General features: G+C 41.7%; 1 protein-coding gene and 1 non-coding gene across 4 annotated transcripts in view; both read left to right on the top strand.

The window, feature by feature from the left end:
* AP1G1 (adaptor related protein complex 1 subunit gamma 1) overlaps positions 1-16,118 on the top strand; it is a 52,825-nt gene that overhangs the window by 25,474 nt on the left and 11,233 nt on the right. For 2 of the 3 annotated variants that reach the window (XM_075039705.1, XM_075039703.1), the window contains 11 exons: positions 371-447; positions 4,405-4,500; positions 4,996-5,076; positions 5,328-5,426; positions 5,858-5,913; positions 7,376-7,489; positions 10,725-10,865; positions 11,548-11,602; positions 14,336-14,458; positions 14,789-14,878; positions 15,380-15,507. In XM_075039705.1, the coding sequence (XP_074895806.1) occupies positions 371-447; positions 4,405-4,500; positions 4,996-5,076; positions 5,328-5,426; positions 5,858-5,913; positions 7,376-7,489; positions 10,725-10,865; positions 11,548-11,602; positions 14,336-14,458; positions 14,789-14,878; positions 15,380-15,507 (1,060 nt within the window). The remainder of the gene's footprint in view (positions 1-370; positions 448-4,404; positions 4,501-4,995; positions 5,077-5,327; positions 5,427-5,857; positions 5,914-7,375; positions 7,490-10,724; positions 10,866-11,547; positions 11,603-14,335; positions 14,459-14,788; positions 14,879-15,379; positions 15,508-16,118) is intronic. The other variant, XM_075039702.1, reaches the window with a different exon arrangement.
* LOC142037483 (small nucleolar RNA SNORD71) lies at positions 8,558-8,644 on the top strand. Its single transcript, XR_012652390.1, has one exon. It is a non-coding gene; the product is annotated as a small nucleolar RNA SNORD71 (small nucleolar RNA).

Here is a 16,118-nt window from a genome sequence, read left to right as displayed (position 1 = left end):
TATATCATCCTTCTAGAGTCTTATGTTTGTATAGAATCATAGAATGGTTTGGGTTGGAAGGGACCTTAAAGATCGTCTAGTCCAACTCTGTTAACATCTGACTGTATATTTAGTATGCAGATTTCTGCAGATACAGTCCAGTTTCTCTCCTCTATTGGCCTTGAGTTGTAGCTTTAAGACATGAGCACTTTGTTACCTGCTTTCCCTTGGGCACAGCTGCAAGCACAAATGTATTTTGGGGTAGATATGTTGATTCAAGAAGAATATTCTTTTAATGATTTCCTGTTGTTCCCGTAGGATCTTTGTCACCTGTATGGAGCCAGTGAAATTATGTTAAATGTAGATACTTTTTTCCCCTCCTCACCTTTAGGTGTTCTTCACACATCAGTTGTCCTCCTCACAGAGATGTGTGAGAGAAGCCCAGACATGCTTGCACACTTTAGAAAGGTAAGTGTGAACTGGTAATACTGAAGAGTTAATATTCATGCTTTTGTGGTGGGTTGGCGGGTTTTGAGTATTTGGGGTTTTGGGTTTTTTTAATCGATGCATTCTCTTAGTCTCCCTAGTGAAAGCAGTGTGCACGTCTTAATAAAATCCTTACAACTATTTGAGTGAAGAATTTAATGATCCTGTCTGCTTGTTATCAAATTTTTTTAAAAAAATCATTAAATTTAGGAATTTTATGTGTATCTAGCCCTAATACCCTTCAATAAGTGGGTAAGTTACAAAACGTCAGTCTTAAGACTGTGCAGTATGAAACTCATCCTAAACTTAGTTTTAAAGTGTCCTCTTTGATGTTCCCGTAGGGTTTTTTCCACTCTTTGAGGCTAAATGCATAGTGACATTGGAATCACAAATGTATTAAACATAAAGAGGCAAAGACGGAAAACTGAGGCTTATACCAACAACCTGAATGCCTTAACCACAGCCACACAATTTTATAAACTCAGGTCAAAAATATCAATGGGGGTTCTAATTCTGTAGATAACTCATCTCTGGTGCATGCCATATTACGTCATTTTCCATTTTAACTTAAAGGTTTGAGGGTGAACGTTACTCTTCCTCCTCTGGTTAGGAATGTTTGCTTCTCCTTCCCCCCCCAGCACAAACTTCCTTATGCTGTTTGCTGTAACTTGCTGTGCAGTATTATTGCCATATGACACTACCAATAGAAGGGCATCCAAAAATTGCATTGATTGTCATGCTGACTTCTTGGTCAAAGAAGGAGAAATTGAACAAAGCTGGTAGAACAGAACCGGCTGTTTGCTCCTGAAAAGTCTTAAAGGTGCTTATTTATTTGCATGCCCAGTTTACTGTTCTTCCTTGGCTTGTCTATATCATTAGGGATTTCAAACAGTACATCTTTTTGATGCATCTTAGCATTTTGGCATGCATCTTCCCTTGCCCTGATTGTGTATGTCAAAGCAGGAATGAAGGTGCGACTAGGGTCGTCTTGAAGGTAGCTATCCCTGCTACTAATTGCTCAGTTAAGGTGATAGTCGTGGGAAAAGAGAGAAGAGCTGAGACCACAAAATTTAGGTACTAGGTACATTCTTTTCTAGCTATCTCTTGTAGTTGTTTATGCTGTGAATGGTATAACATTGATCTGTCCCTAATGCCTGCTTCGTCTGTTTTGTCCCTTTTGTCTATTTGGAATCCTGCTGTGTGTTAGAATGAAAAGGTAAGAGTTAATTCTTCTAGATGGTGCATGCTTGCATTGAATCTGTAGATGTTTGTCTCTTGTGAGGCAGCGCCTCTTAATGCCACATTTGTGATTGATGCCACATGCTTAGTTCGGTTGTACTTGTCTAATGCTTTTTGTGTGCTGGTCTTGTCTTGTCACTAAACCTCTATACCCATGGCAGCCCTGAATCTCAGTTGTGGCCTTTTCTAAACATGAGCCTGCTTTCCTCAAGCTCTCCCTCGTTTGAGGAATACTTCAGGGAATTTTTTTGTGCCTATGCAAACTGCAGCCCTGGGCTTTCTTCTTATTGCAAACTGGGCTTTGTGTTTTGACTGAATCATGAGGTAACTTTGAGTGATTCCCGAAAGGGAGCAGGAGAGACAGTTACTTAGCTGCTGTAAGTGGGCTTACTGTGCTGCAAAGAGCTACTGAGTATGGCTGCATTGCTGATATTTTTCATGGGTGTAATCTGACTACAGAAGATTGGGGGGTGGCCCTCAACCGATCTCCATGGCTGTAATGTTTCCCTTTGTTTGTTCTGTCCTCAGTCCTGATAACTCTTGCGTGTTAGAAGGCAAAGAAAATATTAATCAGGGTTCCAGGAATGCTCCAGCAGGTCACTCCACTTGTCTGTTACTCTGTCCTAAGGGAACATGTTGCAGCACCCTTTGGTTCATTCCTCTTTAAGGCAGATAATAGGAAATTCATGGTTTGTTTGTTTTTATAAAATGTATGTTTTCAGAGGAGTATGTAATTCCTGAAGAGCAAAGGTAGGAATAGATGATGGGGAAATTCAGCTGGTTTTCTTCTTGCACTGTACCACAGAGGTACAGGACTTTAGTCCAGAAAACATTGCCCATTTAGTATGTCCATATGCAGCTGTTGTGCTCTGTAAGTCACATTGTACTTTTGGCACTTTCTGCTACTCTCTGTCCTGAATCTGAAACACCATCTTGATTTGATGTTGTTAGAAGTGGCAACTTTACTATAAGCAATCTCTGATATGGTAAACATTTAGTGTGAATGCAATCCCTGACTCATAGTAGGTATACACAATCCCTGACTCATAGTAGGTATACACAATCCCTGACTCATAGTAGGTATACATGAATGCAGGAGCAGCCCATCTCAAGGACAGGAAAATTAAGTCGTAAGGGTGAATTTGTTGGGAAAGGTTTTGTGGAGAACATTTTGATAATCTGTAACGGTCATGCATGGAGTTGAGAGAAAGAATGATGCTGTCCTGGTGCTAGCCATGCTTCAGGAATGAAAAACCACTTAGTGCAGCCACCATAACACTTCTGTCTAGTTTGTCACCTCACCTCCAGCCAGTGTCTGGGTTATTTTAATAATAGCAGCACTGAGAGGGATAGAATAAACTTCCTATGGAAGGAATAAAGCTTTTAGAGCTCTACATGTCTACATCATCCACCAGGAGTGGTTTTTCTTACAGTTGAGTGAAAATGAGTCCAGTTTCTGTCTTTAAACCTTAAGATTTTTCATAGGATGTGTTGGAAATGAGCTTCCACTTCAACCCTGAGGCTATTTTGTTACTCATAGCTGCTTTGAAGGTTTTTGGAGATAAATATTAAGTTTGTTATAGCTTGTCGCTTTAATGATTGGCTTATTTGCCATGTTCTGCCCTGAACTGATTACTTGTTCAGCATGTGTGAGATCTATAGAGAAATTCTGTTACGGTTCCTCAGAGTTGTCCTGACAGATGCAGTGCATTGCTAGAGATGCCCAAGATGGAGTTGAACCAAACTTTGGCAAATAGGTAGCATTTCTTCAAAGCTGTGTACAAGTCTTGAAAGGTAACTTATTTCTATGTGTAAATGTCTACTGGGAGACCAGTGCCATCAACATCTGAGGAATCTGAACTGCTTCTGAAAGTTTTTTAGCCTGCACAGTTGGAAAGAAACTTTAAAATATGAACAGTGTAAGTTGATGTGATTTTGTGCTTCCATCAGTTTCTCTGCTATTATGCAGAACCCTTCTAACAGCAGTGAAGCAAAGAATTCGGTCCGTTTAGTATTGCTGCTCTTGCCAAGAAGTTTGGGATGAAGAGGGGGAGAATAGACCCTGGAGCTACTTGCAGGGAAGAAGTAGTCTAACAACAGAGCCCTGGGGGAAGGCTGAGGGAAATCCGTTCTCAACCCTACTTGGAAACTCTTAGAGAGGAAGCAGATCACACAGCTTTTCTTTCTAGAAGCTAAGTTGGATGGAATGTCAAACTTGAAGGAATTCCTAATAATTTACTCTAATCATAGCAGTACAGGACTTGAAAAGATCAAAACTCTTCGCTATGCCTGATGCTTCCATGGAGATGTTGCTGAAAATGAGTCAGGACCTAATGTAAAGCCCCCAAGCGAAGTCCTGGAGTTATACCATTTTAATAGTCCCAGCACATCCCCTTTTCATGAATAGAGGGATTTAAGTTGGTATTTCCTCTCAGGTTTCAACTGCGAAGCTCTGGTAGATTTAGTACTTTAAAGATACAATATGGTGCTCAGGTCCCAGCTTAACTGTTTCTAGTTGTGCCTTAGCTAAGCTGTAGGTATTCATATAACATCAGCTCTAGGTATGCAGGTTGAACTTTGTGGAAGAATCCATAGACTGACTTGCTTTCAAATAAAAGATTTGTTCTTGGACCTGTACTTTAAAGCTGGGAGTGGGGGGGAAGGAACAACACCCTAATATGACATCTCTCTTCTTCACAGCTTGTTCCCCAATTAGTTCGTATTCTGAAGAACCTTATCATGTCTGGGTATTCACCAGAGCATGATGTGTCTGGGATCAGTGACCCCTTTTTGCAGGTAAGAACTGATGCAAACAGTGATTAATAGCTTTAAGTCTAGTGCTGTGTTTTGAGACATAGGTGTGATGATGTGGTTACCTCAGGGCAGCTGTGTTGATTTTAAGATTTTGTGTCTTTTTTAGAGCTGATTGTGCAAATGTTCTTCATCTACCTTAGTGAAAGACACCTGCCTTAGTTTAAACAGCAGTTGTAGTACCTTATCATGTTATGTGAAGTTGTGACAAAACGAAGATGCAGCAACATGTGTTGGTCTTGCAAGGCTGTGGGTAGTGGGAGTACTCCAGTTCTGGCTAGTGGGAAGAAAATGAGCACAGCATAAACCTGTTCTTCTTGGTAAAGGTCTTATTAAGGATAAGCATTTTGCTTAGGAAAGGAAATCAGCAGCTTCTTTTGCTTCTTTGGCACTCCTCAGGAATTGTACTGGGCATTTCATGGCCCCCATGTAAAACACTGCCATCTGATGAGCTTTTCTTTGCTTTATTTTATCAAACAGGTACGAATCCTGCGGTTGCTAAGAATTTTAGGGCGAAATGATGATGATTCCAGTGAAGCAATGAATGATATACTTGCACAGGTGAGGTCTGCAAGGTTGATGAGCAGCTTAAACTTTTTCTTTTGGTTTCTTAATAATTTGGATTCAGCAGCACTGGTGAGGATACAGCTGCTTGCTATGCTGGGTTGAATTTTGCTGCAAGAGACACATGTTCATAGGTGTGATGCTTGTTTGCTAGGGATTGGTTAGTTTCACTGCCTGTTGTGCAGAACAGCACAAAGGGGATCTGTTTTGGATGCATTCGAGTTGCTTATTTTGTTTCTTTTCTCCAGGTTGCTACTAATACAGAAACAAGTAAAAATGTGGGAAATGCCATTCTCTATGAAACTGTGCTGACTATTATGGACATAAAATCTGAGAGTGGACTGAGAGTAAGTTGCCTTTGCTATGGCCTTTTGGGTTTTCTCCTAGGCTTGTATTAGAGTAATTTGTGTAGAGGCCACAAAGCAAAGTTGTTTCACCCAAACATAGCTCCGCAGTTGGCTCTAGATAAGACTGTAGCCTCTTCAGAAAGTAGTGTTTGGTTGGTTGTTTGGTTGGTTGTTTGGGTTTTTTTAAATAACAAAAATAAAAAAGCAAAACTTCCTGCAGACTCTATTCTCTTGAGTGCAGGAGAGAGCCTGCCTGTGCTGTGTTTATCTTGGCTTTTGCTCTGCTTGGGCAGCTTCTAGAGTTCTTTGTTATGCTTTTGGCCAAGAACAGCAACGGTAGCTTTGACACATTGCCTTTAAAATCATCTTGAAACAATGAAGATGACCAGTAGCCTTTTTTGATCACTGACTTTCCCTAACTCTTTCTGCAGGTGTTAGCCATTAACATCCTAGGCCGTTTCTTATTAAACAACGACAAAAATATTAGGTAAGTTATATGAAGTGTGTTTTGGCAACATGCAGTTTAAAATGTGTAAGAAGCAATTACACAAAGATTATGCTGAAGTAGAGCTTTCCAGGAGACCATATTGGGAGGTACTGTTATTGGGGTTAGTATGACTGTCTAGCTTTCTTCTTTCTTGGTTGTTGTGGTTTAACCCCAGCCAGCAACTAAGCACCACACAGCTGCTCACTCACTTCCCCTCCACCTAGTGGGATGGGGGAGAGAATCGGAAAAAAAAGGTAAAATTTGTGGGTTGAGATAAGAACAGGTTAATAGAACGGAAAGGAAGAAACTAATAATGATAATAGTAACAATAATAAAATGACAATAATAATAATAATAATAAAAGAATTGGAATATACAAACCAAATGATGCACAATGCAATTGTTCACCACTTGCCGACTGATGCCCAGCTAATTCCCGAGCAGTGATCCACCCCCCATGCCAACTCCCCCCAGTTTATATACTGGGCATGATGTCACATGGTATGGAATATCCCTTTGGCCAGTTTGGGTCAGCTGTCCTGGCTGTGTCCCCTCCCAACTTCTTGTGCCCTTCTTGCTGGCTGGGCATGAGAAGCTGAAAAATCCTTGACTTAGTATACTAACACTACTTAATACTGATGTTTTCAGTTGTTGCTATCAACATTCTTCTCATACTGAATCCAAAACATAGTGCTATACCAGCTACTATAAAGAAAATTAACTCTATCCCAGCTGAAACCAGGACATTGTTGTGTTCTTTTCTCTGTGGAAATCTTAAATGTGGCCCTGCCCTTCTTAGTTGATGAGTCTGGGTGTATGATCTAATTCCTAACATGGGATTTCTGAATCTAGTCAGGTGGTTTTTCCGATAATCTGTGAATCTCCTGTCTTATCCCAGCTGGTCTGTGGTGATATTAAAATCAGAGTTGGCATTGGAGACCTGACAAATTAGGCAAAGACTGTGTTTTTTCTGATCGCGTGCTGTTGGCAACAAGGAATTTTGGTTGTGCTTTGGTCACTATGAATCTGGACATGGAATTGCTGCCACTGCTAGAATTAAGTTCCAACTCTAGGCATTTTGATTGCAAATCATGGTATAGGTAGAAGGCTCTAGTGTTGGGAATTGCAACTCATGCTAGTTTGAGTGTATGATCTGCAGAGGTCTAACCTTTAACTGCCTTTTCAAAATTTTCATGAAGACTGGACAACTGACACGAGCCCAGGAACTGGGACAGGTGCTTGCCCAGGCAGCAGGATGTTGTTAGGCTTGTTACAGTTTAATGTGGTAGCTCGCCTTTGAAGATAGGCCAGGCAATCCCCTGGAAGATTTCCATTCATTACTGAGTACAAGGGAACCCTGTTCTGTTGCAAAAGAAGACTAAGTTTTGGGGGGAGTGAGCATCCGTGCATAGAAATTAAATTCATACTGTCAACTATTTATTACCGTATGTATTTATTGCAGATACGTAGCTTTGACATCATTGTTGAAAACTGTGCAGACAGACCATAATGCAGTACAGCGGCATAGAAGCACGATTGTGGACTGCCTGAAGGATCTGGATGTCTCCATTAAGAGGTAATTGAAATAGCAGTGAAATAGGCTCTCAAGGTTGACAACCTATGGAAAGTGAGCAGGGCATAGGGGAAAATTACAATAATCTTGGGGAACTGTAAGTGAGACTAGTATTAATGCATAGTACGGGTCATACTTCAAAGAGGGTAATGAAGATGTGCAGCCACCTTCTTTGGGAAGCTGCTTCTACGTTTTACACATTTTGGATTGGGGGAAAAAAAAAGGTTTTTCTGTTTGCCTGCATTTTTCCAAAATGGAGTCTCAATGGAGATCAGGTTGTGTGCTCCCAACAAGATGGAAAGCCTCTATAAAGTATGATCCTAATCAAAGCTACTCTGACATGCTCCGTATTGCTTTTCTTTCCCAGATGAACAGGCAGCGCCATGTTGTCTTGAAGCAGTATTAAGCCATACAGATAATGTATTCTTGATTAAATTTGATTAGGCAGTGGTAGAATTCAGACTTAACTTGATTGTTCAAACAATTTCCTTACAAACCATGTCCTGTTAGGCATTCTTGGTGTTCATTTGTCATTTAAATGGCAGTATCTTGCTACTTTTCTAGGCAACGGGAGAGCTTGCAACCTTACTTCTCACTACGGGAAAGCTTTTTTCTGATGCTCAGTCTAAACTTCTTCCTCTGTTTTTTCTCATTACTTAGTTATGTTAAACTGATTAGATATGCCATAGATACTCATTCTGCTAGGCATTCTTCAAATTTATGCCCATCTTTGAATCGGATCTGGATTTTTAACAGTACTGTTTGTTCTAAGATGTACTGAATAGGAAATAAATTGGATCTGTCTCTCTTCTGAAACTTAGTGTTAACTGTTATGTAATGGGTATCACGTAATCTATTTTTACCGTTGCAATCTATCCCAAAACACAAATTTGTATGGTATATGCTGAGCAAGTCAGGCTGCTGTTGCTGTTCAGTGCCAGAGTCAGCACGAGGCTAGGTTGTGGAATAGTAAGGCCCCATTTGGGTTTTGGGTAGAAGGCGACGAAAGCATTTTATTGGTGCCTGCTAGGAAAACATAGGTACGCTACAAATGACAGAGCTTCATGTCTGAGTGCTGTTGGAGGATGAAGCCTTTGAGTGATCCATCAGCAGAGCATGATGTTGCCATGCTGACACTCGTGCTGCTGACAATGCACTGTCTTCATTGAAGCAATATATTGATTGGATGTCAGAGTCCCCCAGATTTCAAGGGCTGGAACTTGAGGGAAAGACACAATACCTGGTTTTGGTTATCTGAAGCACAGCCTGTTCTCATCATCTTTTAACCATTACAGTGCATCTTTGGTCCATGTAGTATAATTCAGATTGGCTTTGCCATTTAATTGAAGTCTTTTTGTCTGTCTGCTTAATATGATCAAACTACATGATTAGGAATTTTGTGACAGAAATGAGCTGTGTAATATGATTGAAGGTAAGCAATATGTGTTGAGATAAATGCCTGGTATTAAGGTTGCGGAGTACCTCTGTGCACCTGCAATATTGATATATCTGCTATACTGTGACTGAGAAGTTAAATGTAAATGTGGAAAACTTGTTACCCAGTAGGGTTAGGTGTAAGGGGTTGGGAACTAATTGGAGGGATGAAAACAATTCTAATAATGGTATAGGTCTTCAAACGGCCACAGATCTAGATGATAAAAGGTAACAATTTAGTTATGTGTTTCAACCCTAATTCTGAACACCTCTGTGTCTTCTAGGTCCCTGGGGTATTAGTTGGGTAAAAAGCAAAATAACACGTTTACAGTTCACAATTCTGTGGAAATCCTTATTACAATGATAACTAGGGAGATGTTGAGAAGCAGTGCTGTCTATATGTTTTCAGATTCTTGAGAACAAATAGCTTGTGCCCAGTACCATTGGATTGGGTAATGTGCCTGGTCTAAGTTGTTGATGTTTCATGAACATTGGGAAAATACTAAGTGATCAGAAAACAATAACTGTGTCCATGTAGTGGTAGGTTAGCAAGCTTGACCCTGGAGGAAGACAGAAGCAGTGGGACTGCTCATGGGTTTGCTGCCAATAAATATATGAAAGGATGACAGCCTAACTCATGCATCTCAAGATTATGATTTTAATGAAAATTGCTGGAGTTAAACACACACTGAAGTCTGTTCTATTCAAAGAAAGTGTATGTCAGAAAACAGACTCTAGGCTTTTTGGCATAATTTTGCATGTAATCTGTTGCACAAGCAGCAGTGCAAAATCACTGTACACATGAAGTAGTTCAGCAACTATCCAGATGATTTCAAAAGACAACTGAAATGAGGGAGGAAGTTTTTGATGTGCTATGAAGATCTTAATCTTGTCTTCTAGTAGGCTATCAGTGACAGGCACAGAAGTATAGCATGACAATATGAAGAGGACACAACTTGGAGGTTTGGGTTCTGGATTCCACCAGATACTAAATTTTAAGGAACAGTTGGGGTTGTTTAGTGAGGCTGTTCTAATGCCTTGTTTTAATGCATTTTAACATAACTGTTGTACAGAAAGCAATCACATTTGAAAATAGTAGTCTTCATTCAAAAAATGTCAGAAGAATGGGAGACCTGTGCTAGAATCAACTACAGAAGCTTCAAGTAGAAGGGCTAAGGATAAGAAGCCTCTGACTTCTCGATGTATGCAACAAGGAATAGCAAAGAGTCAGTACTCTGTCTACTTGTGGTGTCAACTTGGGGAGGGGGGTGGGTTCTGAAAAGAGCACCAGGGTAACTTTGGGTTCTAGAAATCTTATGTAGTCTATCTGACCGGATACAATAAACCTTATCAGTTAGTATGTTAAATCTCTACTGTATTTGAATCTCTAATATATGGAGATCAAAACAGGTCTCTTCTGGATCTCTGAACCTGCAGAAAGCATGTTGTAGCATGGATTACTTATTGCAGTTGTGTGTCAGAAATGACTAGCATGCGATTACAAATACTTGGACAGTCACACCTTAACGCTGATGGACTCTGGTTGCTGAAAGATATTTCTAGCCTTTAGGACATCTGGACATCCCAACACCCCCAATCCCCCTTTTTTTTTGGGGGGGGGTGGGTATTTATTGTCTGCCCATGAACAGGAAAATACTGGTACATTTAATGTGGAATTCTGTTCTCACAGGATTAATAAATGTTTCTCTCTTCTTAATTAAAAGGTAAGTAGGTGGACTTGGTTTGGGTTTTTTTTACTTCACTAGGTGAAGATACTTTATTAGTTTTCTGTTTCTTGCCCTAGGCGTGCAATGGAACTGAGTTTTGCCCTTGTTAATGGGAACAATGTCCGTGGAATGATGAAGGAGTTGCTGTATTTCCTAGATTCCTGTGAACCAGAGTTCAAGGCAGACTGTGCATCTGGAATATTTCTTGCAGCTGAAAAGTATGGAGTCAATTTACTTGCTATTAATTTTTCGTACGTCCTCAGAATTATGAGCATTTTGTGTGTTGTTCTTGCCCCTCCTTACCCCCCAAGAGAGAATATGTTGATCATCTCTTCTCCATTTGCTGATCTGTGTGTAGTTTGTCAGTTTTAACTGACGCTGAGGAACAGGTCACAGTAGTGCCTTGGGACACAATAGTGTGTCCCATATGGATAGTCCTCATATCACTAAACCAGTCTAGTATATGGATTTCTAATGCACTTTGGAACAGCTATTGTGCTGACGTCCTGGCCCTGCCCCACCTTCACACACACAAATTCTCTGTGGTTCGTTGTACAAGTGAAATGATCTCATTACTGTTGAGCCATTGTAATGAGCAGCCTGACTTCGAAGCATTGTATATGCAAAGTATGGCTGCGCTCTATCATACATTTATTATACGTTATTATACAGTATTATTCATTCAGCTTTCCAACGATGGCATTGACACAAAAAAGTCAATGTGAAATGTGTGGTGGCTTGTTTTGTGGCGTTTTTTTGTGTATGTTTTGTTGATGTCACCCCCTCAAGAAACAGTGGGCCAGGAAGTAACTGAATGGCAAGGTTCTGATGATGATGGGTTTCTTGCTGGTGTTGAAGGCTAGCAGCTATTGCTCTAACTTGTTTTCTTAATTTTGTCAGATATGCTCCTTCCAAACGCTGGCACATAGACACAATTATGAGAGTCTTAACAACGGTGAGTGAAATTGTCTCGTGTGTGTAACTATATAAAAATTTTTTGATTCTCTAGGAAGTTACTCATTATCAAGTTGGAGATGGCTATAAAGGCCGGCAGATAAATGCTACAATACACGGAGGAAGAGTACTTGTATGTTAGTGACCCAAGGCAGCCAGTCAGAAATATATAAACTCAGTAAATATGACTTGAGTGGTTTTTTAGAAGGAATGTATGATTTCAGAAACACACAAGAATACAGTGTGTAGCATAGTTTTTCTACTGCAGTAATCACATCAGCTCTTAAGTGGGGACAGCTCTTGTGCTGTCTGTGATTCCAATATACAGGGCTTTCAGGGGAGAATGAACACAGCCTTAAGTGACTTGTAGAGAGGAAGGGGGTGAAACAATTTCTTGGAATTATTCCAAGTTGAGTTATGAAAGCTTTTTAATGAAACTGTATCAGCAGCCTTCTTGTTTTTCTTCTTTGGGTGCAATTATTACTCTTTACCTACTTGAATTTCTTCATAAACATCACAGCTGAGGTGGAACTGGAGTAGTGTTTTGGCCAACAAGGGAAGAGATTGATCACTTGGGTAGGCAGTGTGTTTCCTGAGGCAAAGGAGTGGGAAGAGATTTATTTTATCAGTACGAGTGTTCAAATTTGAGAAGTTCATCAGAAAGCGAGTCTGGCTTGTGTGCTATTTTGCCACTCTGAAACAGAGAAAAGTAGATTCCTCTGAACTGAGAATTGACCTTCATTAGAAGGTTGGCTGTTAAAATTGCTCTCGGATGACTTCCTTCAATAAAGTAACTTCCTTCTCTTGGCTGCTGGAAAAAACATATATAAAGTTGTATTCATGAGACTGACTTCTGTAGACTCTTACAAATAAACATCCTTTTCAGTTTACCAAACTTATGAGAACTAACACAGAAAGATGGTATCAGCCGTTCTGGTGGGGTGACCCTGGCTGGACACCAGGTGCCCACCAAAGCTGCTCTATCACTCCCCTCCTCAGCTAGACAGAGGAGAGAAAATACAATGAAAGGTTTGTGGATTGAGATAAGGACCGGGAGCGATCATTCACCAATTACCGTCACGGGCAAAACACACTCGACCTGGGGGAAATTAATTTAATTTATTACCAATCAAATCAGAGTAGGATAATGAGAAATAAAACCAAATCTTAAAAACCACCGTCCTCCTACCCCTCCCTTCCTCCTGGGCTTAATTTTACTCCTGATTTTCTCTACCTCCTCTCCAGCAGCGCAGGGGGACAGGGAACAGGGGTTGCAGTCATATTGTCTCTGCCACTCTTTCCTTCTCAGGGGGAGGACTCCTCACTCTTCCCCTGCTCCAGCATGGGGTCCCTCCCACGGCTGACAGTCCTCCAAAAGCTTCTCCAGCATGAGTCCCTCCCATGGATTGCAGTTCTTCATGAACTGCTCCAGCGTGGGTCCCTTCCACAGGCTGCAGTTCTTCAGGCACAGACTGCTCCAGCATGGGTCCCCCGTGGGGTCAGAAGTCCTGCCAGCAAACCTGCTCCAGCGTGGGCTCCTCTCTCCACGGGGCCACAGGTCCTACCAGGAGCCTGCTCCAGCGTGGGCTTCCCATGGGGTCACAGCCTCCTTCAGGCATCCCCCTGCTCTGGTGTGGGGTCCTCCATGGGCTGCAGGTGGATATCTGCTCCACCATGGACCTCCATGGGCTGCAAGGGGACAGCCTGCCTCACCATGGTCTTCACTGTGGGCTGCAGGGGAATCTCTGCTCTGGCACCTGGAGCACCTCCTCCTGCTCCTTCTTCACTGACCTTGCTGTCTGCAGGGTTGTTTCTTTCATATATTCTCACTCCTCTCTCCAGCTGCAGTTTCTGTTGCCCAGTTTGTTGGTTTCCCCCCCCCCCCCCCCCCCTTCTTGCCTATGTTCTCCCAGAGGTGCTACCACTGTTGCGGATGGGCTCGGCCTTGGCCAGTGGTGGGTCCATCTTGGAGCCAGCTGGCATTGGATCTGTTGGACATAGGGGAAGCTTCTAGCAGCTTCTTACAGAAGCCACCCCTGTAGACCACCCCCACTACCAAAACCTTGACATGCAAACCCAATACAGCCATCTTTAGTTAGCTTTGTTGACCTAGTTGGGCTCACTTAATTTCCTTCTTTTTGCATGCTCTGCTCTGTGCTAGAGGATTGCCTAAACAGAACAGGTTTTGAACAGTATATATCTTCCCTTCAGCGCCAAAGCTGTGTGATTTGTGTATTCCCCCACATACTTTCCTGGCCTTAAAGTGGGCTTTTCCCTCTGAGTTCTGTGTTCCTATCCTCTAACCAAAGAGTGATATGCAGGCAAGTTCCTGGGTTCTGTGCTTATTTGGCACAGAGTCTGGCTTTGAGCTGGTGATTGAATAAGCTGCATTCTGCCCCCAAGGTGTCTTTGACTTAAAGCCTTCCATTTAATAGAGAAGTTTTCTGTGTTACTTTTTGTTCCTTCTGTAACACAGAATTCTTATGTCCACACTCTTACCTTCTTGACAATTTCATGATATCTATAGTATGGATTTCTCTGGGTATAGCTGAGTTCACAGGGAAAACGTACTGTCCTATATTTCTACCCATCTGAGCCTGTGCAAAATCAACCAGAAAGTGCTTGGGGATGAGGAGGTTGCTCTTTATTTCCATGCACATCAGGTGGCTATCAGCAGATGCTCAGTGTTACTGAGAAGTCAGATAGTGAAACCTAACAACAATTGTTCTTGCAGGCAGGAAGTTATGTTCGTGATGATGCTGTTCCCAATCTGATTCAGCTAATAACTAATAGTGTGGAGATGCATGCCTACACTGTGCAGAGACTCTACAAAGCCATCCTTGGTGATTACTCCCAGGTAATACCAAACACAACCAGCTTCATTTTCATTGTTGTACTGCAATAAGCATGTTTACTAAGCATCTCAAGGTGAGTCAACATCACACTATCTAGCTCCAAGGGACAGATTGCAGAGGAGGCATGTCTTCTGTAAGTTCACATTCTTTTTATTTTCTCTAATTCTCTTATGGAATTCTTGATTGAATCAGATATTCCTGTTTCTTCTGCTGCAGAAGTTCCTTGGCTGGAAGCAGGGCTAAGCTTGCTCTGGGAGATGGTGATAGTTTAATTTGTCATACAGGCATCCATTTATCTCTGAGGCATCTGATTTTTTTTCTTCTTCTAACAGCAGCCCCTGGTGCAAGTGGCCTCTTGGTGTATAGGAGAGTATGGAGATCTTCTGGTGTCTGGTCAGTGTGAAGAGGAGGAACCAATACAGGTATAGCTTGGGAAAGAACAACAACTGTATACCTGGCTAGGCTGGAGCTGCTTCATGCTGGCTATGTGAGGGGAATACTTGCAATGGTTACTTAGCACTGGTGTCTGTTATGGTGATGGACCCTGGACAGGAATCTCCTTCCCATGCTACAGGTATCGGCTGCGTAAACACTCCCTGTGAGGAGTGCAGCTACAATTGGCAGAGCAGTGTAGTTTCAGTGCTAACCTAGCTTGCAGGGTATCTGCTAGGGTCTTATCTGTGTATTTTGGTGATAAACCTGCTTTTCAATGTGTTCAACAGGAACTGTATTTTAAAACTAATATAGTAAGATCTCCACCTAGGTGTATCTGTCTCACACACTCTGAACATAATGCTACAGGCTCACAAACTTGTGGAGGAGGTACAAGACAGCCATTAAGCAAGACAGGTTTTTACAGTATGTCCTGGAAGGCTTGCTGCAAAGCTGCTCTGTCTCAGCCTAACCCTTCTGTACTTTTTCAGGTAACAGAGGATGAAGTTCTTGATATTTTAGAAAGCGTCCTGATATCTAATATGTCTGCATCTGTTACACGAGGATATGCTCTCACTGCTATCATGAAGCTTTCCACAAGGTTCACCTGCACTGTCAAGTGAGTTCTCATTGATGTACCGCACAGGGCTTTGTGGCAAATATGCTGGCATCAGTTGTCTTTTAGTAGAAGTATTCCTTGGACATGTTGTGCTTCCATGGTTTACAAGAGTCATCTTGTTATTTGTTTTACAGTCCTCCTTTGCTTGCAGGGTGGAAGACTTCCACTGATTTATACTGTTTTCTCTGTGGATGTACACTACTATGTAGGGACTTAATCCATGTTACTGTTGCTTGAAAACTTTGAGGAAGATAAGTCCTTACTTTCAGCAGACTGTTCTTTCCAGTTCGTTATTCAGATGATGGAGAGAAAAATAGCCTTGTTTCCTACCAATGGCTTCTCGGTGTGGGTAGTTGAGCTTTCTTATGATATACCTTGTCTTGTGGTGGTATATTAATCACCTGCTGATGCTGCTGTGAAGGGGCAGTTCAGAAATGGATGTTGTGTAGATACTCCAGGAAAATAGCAGTGATTACTGTTTTAAATGAGTTACACAGGACACCTGTTGAGCAGAAGCCAGATAGTGTCTTCTGGATGACACATGCTAATCCCTTGCTTATTGCTGCTAATTCCATGGCGTGTTTGTTTTTGTTTCCCCCCTGCCCCCACAC

The sequence above is a fragment of the Buteo buteo genome, chromosome 11, assembly GCF_964188355.1.
Source record: "Buteo buteo chromosome 11, bButBut1.hap1.1, whole genome shotgun sequence".
NCBI lineage: Eukaryota > Metazoa > Chordata > Aves > Accipitriformes > Accipitridae > Buteo > Buteo buteo.
This window is presented reverse-complemented; position numbering and strand designations above follow the sequence as displayed.